This window comes from Montipora foliosa, chromosome 1, assembly GCF_036669935.1.
Source record: "Montipora foliosa isolate CH-2021 chromosome 1, ASM3666993v2, whole genome shotgun sequence".
Lineage (NCBI taxonomy): Eukaryota > Metazoa > Cnidaria > Anthozoa > Scleractinia > Acroporidae > Montipora > Montipora foliosa.
In genome coordinates this window covers 14,366,321-14,373,640 of record NC_090869.1, presented here as the reverse complement: position 1 = coordinate 14,373,640, position 7,320 = coordinate 14,366,321, and the positions used below count along the sequence as shown (strand labels likewise).

The 7,320-nt window shown below is 40.3% G+C and overlaps 1 protein-coding gene across 1 annotated transcript in view; it reads left to right on the top strand.

Annotated features, from left to right (window-relative positions):
* The window catches only part of LOC137990546 (kinesin-like protein KIF28), a 33,618-nt gene extending 30,821 nt beyond the window's left edge, over positions 1-2,797 (top strand). Inside the window, exons 26-27 of the mRNA XM_068835703.1 lie at positions 263-391; positions 811-2,797. Of these exons, the coding sequence (XP_068691804.1) occupies positions 263-391; positions 811-906 (225 nt within the window). The 3' untranslated portion in view covers positions 907-2,797. The remainder of the gene's footprint in view (positions 1-262; positions 392-810) is intronic.
* Positions 2,798-7,320: the final 4,523 nt, after the last annotated feature.

The window sequence follows — 7,320 nt, the reverse complement described above, 5'->3', positions numbered from 1 at the left end:
AAACTCCATTCATTATTCCGCTATTACGTCATTTTACCACATTTGGTCACGAGAACGCGCAAAATATGACACAGTAATACACTGTAGTGTCCTGGTTTGACCGGTTTAGAACAGAGCAAATACGGACGGAACGGGAGTTTTGCAATAAAAGAGATTGTTTTCAACACGATGCAAAGCCCGAGAATTTACCTTTAGGGAGTCGGGGAAACTTGTGGTTCGCTGACTTTGTTCTTGTATGTATGCTTATCAATGTGTCGCATAGGATCTTTGTGAAGAGTGGGGAAAGAAACCACCTGAAGAACAATCCTTTGAAGCCTTTCACCGTGCTGTGTCTGCAGCAGCCGCGCACCAGAGTGGAAAACTCAAGTACAAAGTTAATATGCTGATGGGAGTAAGTACAGGGCTCTGTCATTTTCTTTGTTATTGATACGATATTTTTGCAAAACGTCTCGCCTCCTTCTTCGATTGGGGGTAAATAGCAACTCATTTCCACTATCCCACGTTTTTACATCCCTTGTGCGGAGCCCAGCCCCACCAGAATTTGGAAACTTTGTTGGAGTTGTGTCCTGAGCAAATGCGTCATGAAGATACAACTTTCCGAAATCACTGCCATAAGCCATACACCCTTTGCATAAATGGCAATGTACATCCTAAGCTTCACATTAATGTGAAAAATCCTTTGTCTAGAAACATAAGTACCAGGGTAAGGATGTACAAAGTATTGTTATTCAAATTTAGGAGCCATATATGCAAAGGGTCTATTGGTTTATCCTTTATGACTTACACAATTTTTTTTTGTCGTTATTTCAGTATTTAAAGGATCAAAACGGAACAACAGCGAATGGAGGCCAAATCAAAATGGACCCGAAAGTAGCTCAAGGAAGTCGCGCCTGTTCAGTCATGTAATGAGACGCCGACACCACAGCGGGCCCTAACACGTAGAACTTGTTTAAATCGCATTTAAATCACAATTCCGTTGTAGATATGTGGGCTTTTGAATCTTAGCCCGTAGAACTCTTCACTTTGCAAACGTTGCCGCCTGCGTTGGGCGCTCAGGGTGAAAACTCGATTCATTGGCGTCCATTATGGAACTAAAAGAAGTGTTGCCATTCGTCCAAAACGCAGTCTCTTTCTGCGGTCATTATTAGGGCTGGTTTTCACCACACAAGCAGCACATATTCACACTCAGTTACGTCTTGGTCATTAGCACGTTGTCTTAAGACAAAAGACTCTAAAAATCGGGGACGAATTCTTTTATCCTGTGCGATCGAGAATTTAACCGACATTGGTGTGAACTCCCGGCAAAGGCATGGTTGGATAGATGTTTGGTAACTCACGCCGAAATCGACAACTGCGCACTGCGCATGGACAGATGATGAAGCCACGGACAATTCAACCCGGAACGTCCTGCACGGTTCTTTGCGGGAAAATTGTTTGGTCAATAGGCCTTTTGCAACAAACGATCACATGATACAAAATCCGCCATGCTGGAGGGCAAGCTCATTTATTATTGTACCATGTGATCGTTTGTTGCAAAAGGGCTATTATTCAACCGGTTGCAAATTCGTCCGGTACCGCGTGAAGGTAACCATACTCTAACCATATACTTTACTGTAACCATGTGTTACGGTCGACCATCAGGTTATTTTTAAGGTTCAACAAACACATGTTAGCCTTGGTTTTTGCCGGATAAGTCTTGTGTAAAAGGCCATTTCCGAGTTCATGTCCGCCTCCTCTTCAAAGCGAGTCTAAGTGCGAAGTTTTTCTTATGAGAATTAGTTTTCATTCATATGTAAAGTAGAACTAATTACCATCACAAAAACTTCGCACTTAAACTAGCTTTTGAAGAACTCGGAAATGGCCTATTCAGGCAACCTAATGGACTGGCCAAACGCACGCAACACATCACAACAGGGTGGCCAAACGAACGCAACATGTTGTGCCCAACAATGTTGCAAGATGTTGCGTTGAAATGTTGCGATCGTTTGGCCAGGCCTTAACGTCATAAAATCTTTTCAATAGAATTAGTTTAAGCATCAATAGATTTCCGTCCTTTGGTGACCTACCTCAGAATCTAATTTCATAAGCAGGACGAATTTCTTAATATATGAAATGAGAATCGAACTTCTTGCTTAATTTTATTATGAGCTTATTAGAGCCGTTTTACTCGCAGAAGTAATCAATTTCGTCATTTCGGACACTTTGCTGTGCAAAGCGAATCAGCTGGTGTCAACTGTTTTCTTTTCTTTTCGAGTGGCCTGCTTGAAAAAACGTTTTTTCAGGTCCGCTTTTTGTGGTTTAGGTATCACGAATAAGGGATCAGCATTGGAGTAAGTTCTCTGTTTTTTGTTTTATACGCTTTGTTCCGCCCCTACCATACATTATCCACGAATGTAGAAAATTTTTAGACCGAGGAAAAGCCCGCTTTAGTCAGGAATAGACGAACCTTGTTTGCAGCATTCCGCGCATAGGCGGTTGCCGCGATGGTCCGATCATGACAACTTCACTTCGTTCTTCACTTAGTCATTTGCTTTCTAGTTATTGCAGTATGTGAGACACTTCTCAACGAATCACGGTACGAAAACTAAGATACATATTTTTTATACAAGTTGTGATCATTGCATGTGTAGTTAGAGGGTTTTATGTTGTATTTAAATTCTATCGTGCCGGCAAAATGTTGATCTTGTAGGTCTTGAAATAATTGAGCTGTATGATCGGTCATATTTATTTTGTCTTTTGTACAGTTGGGACATCTTTTTTTTGTAGTCAATTTTTGCAATAAAAAGAAGTGAGAACATTTTCTTCGAGTGAATTTCTGGTCTTGTCCACAATAACTTCATCAAAGCCTCAAGATGGGCCTCATTCGCGCGGCGGCCATGTTGGCCATAGACAATATGGTAAAGACTTGTTTCCATATCTCAAAGTGTCCTTGGACGTGAGGTGCCTGGGAATGAAATTAAATCACTGGAATCAGTCAGTCAAAAATGCAGACTGAGGTTATAATGAACTGTTTAAAAAGCCCAAACCCCTTAGAAATGCTAACCTTAGGCCTAACAAGACGCTTCCTTAAGCGTTTACTCGAAATACCATATGGCGCAGACGTAGGGTGATACATTTTGGAAGAGGTAGTTTTTTAATTTGCCAAGTACAGAACAAAACAAGTAAATGTTTCTGCAGCCAGTTGCTCATTTACAAATGCAGATAATGTACCGGTGAACATCGTGCAACAATGGACCTCTTTAGCTTGTACGTTTTGTTTTCCCATTTCAGACCACGTGATGTTCCCAAGGGAATGTTCCTTTTGTTTTTTCATAAGTTATGCATATATGTGGATGTGTATAAGACGACATTTGAAAGAAACTGTTCCCTAGGGTAACATCACGTGGTCTGAAATGGGAAAACAAAACGTACAAGCTAAAAGGTCCATTGTACCGGTGAACAATTGCAAATAAATTCATCAGGGGGAAAGGACCCCCCTTTTAGACCGGGTCCATGGACCCGACCCCTATTTGTTCTTAGTTAATTTTTTTGGTTTGCGTTTTTGCTGTAAAGTGTCCGAAAGCATGTTAATGAGCTTTTTAACCTTAGTAAAGACGATTTCAGCTAATTTGCTTCACTTTTCTTCCACACTAATAAAAAATTACTTGAACTTTAAATAAAATGTTATGCGCTCCAGGGAAGAATGGAAGTAGGCGGTGTACAGACCGTCACTCTCTTCGAATTTACCGTTAGTAATCTTGTTTCGGAATAATTTTGCAAAAATTAATGAGTGATCTACGCTGACCAAATCATATTTTTTTGGAGCTAAATTTTCAAAACGGTGGTAAATGAGGCAGATTCCAAAAGTGCATTGAAGAGCGTCTGAGATTCCTTGGCTTTATAGCACAGAAGTACTCTTTAAAGGAAAGGATGCCTTTGCAAGTCTTCCAACCGGGTACGGCTCTGATCTTCAGAGCAACCCCGATCGTTGCCAATGAGCTGTTTATATTTTCCTCGATATGTACACCTCTCAAGTCTTCCAGGGCAACACGCTTCATAGATTGTTCTTGAGAATAGCTAGGCTGGTCCGAGCAAGGCATTGAGATTATATTGACTGGTAAGGGGATAGCCTGGGACGTTAGAATGAAATGAACTTATCCTTGTAAAATAGCTTACTACATCATACATTTCTTCAATTTATTATACTGGTAATATTATAATTAACAAATTAATCTTTTTTAAATATAAATTTATCTATCTTGATTTCATGGACATAAAATTGATTAGCTTTTTTCCAGAACAGGACAGAACTTTTTTATATATTATTCTAAGAAGGGCTTACACTTACTAGGGTTGTACCTGCCTCGAAAGTTTCGATCCGCTTCGCAAAATAGTAATTTTGGTCAGATTACTATTTTGCGAAATGGATCAAAATTTTCCGGGTAGGTACAACCCTAACCATTTACCAACGCTAACATTCCGCCTAAAAACTTTTGTTTAGGCCTAAGCTTAGCTTAAAGAATGTTTCGGATTCTTTCTGTATTTCTGTTCCTTTTGTCTCGTTTTACAAATTAGTGTAAGCCCTAATAAAGTTCATCTGATGTAACCAACAATGGACTCCCAAATTAGCCAGCCCCAACATGAACAATATATATAAGCATTAACATATTTTATAACAATAAAATACCAGTGATAAATGAACAGACATTGTTATTGTGTTCTTTGGGTAATGTAATCATTGTTAGTAATGACAAAATGAAACAATTTGTAACTGATACCCAATCTAAACATTGTCACAAAGTGAACTCATCCCCTTTGTCACGAAATCGACCTTTCTGTGGTTAAAAAGCTCATTAACATGCTTTGGGACACTTTTTAGCAAAAAAAATAATAATAATAAATAGGGGTCCATAGACCGGGTCCATGGACCCCGTCCAAAAGGGTGGTCTATGTTTTGTCCTTTCCGTTCAACAGGTGACGCAGCTTATTAGGAATAGTATGTTTTGGAACAGGTTGTTGGAATGGAAATAACGAGGGCCTTAGGTCTATTTTTTAGCATGTAGCGTGACATCAGATAAACTGGTTTCAAGTGAAAGCAGCCAGTGAGGCAAAGGCGGGTGAAACACTAGTGTAGCAACACAGAAAACATGTGAAAAACTATTCTTGTAATTACGTCTTAATACCGGTATCCAGCTGCAAAGGTTCCAGATTAACATAACGCTGCTGGAAGTTCTGTACTGGCGATTTCGTCATGCGGTCAACAGGCAAGATTAGAGTAAATATGTCATTCATAACATTCAAGAAGGCTGAATCCAGCATTTTCACGTTGTAGCTGCACCGCATTGCGTCATTTGCCCTCTCGTGGAAGTTGGGCTTTGAATCAGCAAACGAAATAAAATGAGTCACACTGAAGTCCCAACATAGAACCCATCATTTGGTTGCTCCACTGCAGGTTATAAAGTCCGATTTTCATCGAATTCTGTAGGACGAGAGGCTGTTTCAAGTCTCTCGCTATCGGAAATCTTCTCCTTCGGCTGTGTTTAATTTGCAGTTGTTTCGTCACAGAGGGAGGTCAAATGTATTGCTGAAAGGGGTGTAGTACATTGCCTTTTAACCAATGAAATCACCGCCTCGTAATTCTATTGTCCAATTGCTTCACAGAAAACTAAATTCTGCCCAGATTATAACTCGGATACCTTTCAGGTATTCCGAATAACAAGATTGTGATCACTGAGGCCAAGATCAAAAACCCCTGAGGTAAGAACAGAACGTGGCTTGTTCGTAAGAATTACATCAATGAGCGAGCTGGATTCTACCACTACCCTAGTTGGTACTTTAATCAAGTTGGTGAGACCTTATACATCCATCAAATCCATAAGAGTTCTACCCTATTTAGCACCCTTGTCAAGCCGGGAGAGGTCGCAGTTTAGGTCTCCAATTATCATAATACTCTCGTAACGTTAAGTTGACCGGAGAAAAATATCATTAATTTCATGTTCCCAAGCCTGGTGGTCTGTACATTCCAATGACAAGCACCTTTTTCGCTCTCCTGGACGTTTGCACACACAGGGATATCGATTCAGCTTGATGCCCCTCCAAGTCATGTATTCTAGCCACAATCAGCCCTCTTCTAAAGTAAATGAACACCCCCCCTCCCCCCCCCCCCAAAAAAAAAAAAACGGTCACTATCTTTCGCGGTACAGGCGAAATCCTTTGATCCTTTGATCCATGCAGTGTTCTGTGCTAAAGCTAGCGTATATTTCAATTTAATTTAGGTATGTACATTTACAATGATTATTAAAATCCGTACTTCTATGATGATAAAAAGATTTCCCCGGTGTTTCCGTTCTTATTGCAGGGAGATGCAAAAGACTTCTCTGCCGGGTTGAACGGGTAGAACGCTGTTTACCTCACGCAACATGCCCAGATCCCAGCACAATACTCTAATATCGGTCTGATCATTGAAACATTGATGGTATTAGCAGCATGTGAAATGATATAACGGCGCACACGACTTGGCATACCGACCGGGTCAGTACGCAGCTATTACAACGGCTCTCGGGATTGGCTAAGAAAACAATGGACCAAAACAAACAACCAATCAACGATGGACCCTAACCTACAACAATAGAGCTGCGTCCTAAAGGGATCCCGTGAAATTAGAGGTTGTACTCTACTGACCAGCCGTAGAAACAATAGCTTTAGCATATTCGTTCCAGCCAAGGTATTCGTCAAAGATATCGCCCAAATACTTAAACACAGTAACGCGCTTTAATTTATGGCGGACCCATTAATAGTGACCTAGAACTGATTTATCTTAGCAAGTTTCTGGGAAGAAACAAACAGCATCGTCTCAATCTTAGTTATGTTGACAAATAAGTATTTGAATGACACTCAATTGAAAACCTCTCTAAACAAGTGAAAATATAGGTGGTTTTCACCTTACCGCCCATCATTGCCGCCATGTTGATGGACGAAAACAAAAGATCTCTCATTAGCATCTTTTGTTCGTCCACCAGCAATTTTACATTACACCATTGACACCTCAGTCTCAGCATAGTTAATCGAGAGACTTGTTTTGAAACCTGAAAACCTTCAAAGCGAGAAAATGTTGTCCCAATCAATGTTGAATGGACCGTGATCCTGCACAATCTTTTGTTTCGCTTCGCACGAGTTTGCAAATTAGTTGCGCGTCATTTAATTGAAGGATTTGATTGGTCGTCTTCTCGAAAAAAAAGGTGTGTTTTGTGCAGGGTCAAGACCAAAAATACGGAGAAAAACACGAAACTATGGAACTTGTCGAGTTTGGAGATGGTTATGATAACCATCTCCATGCATTAA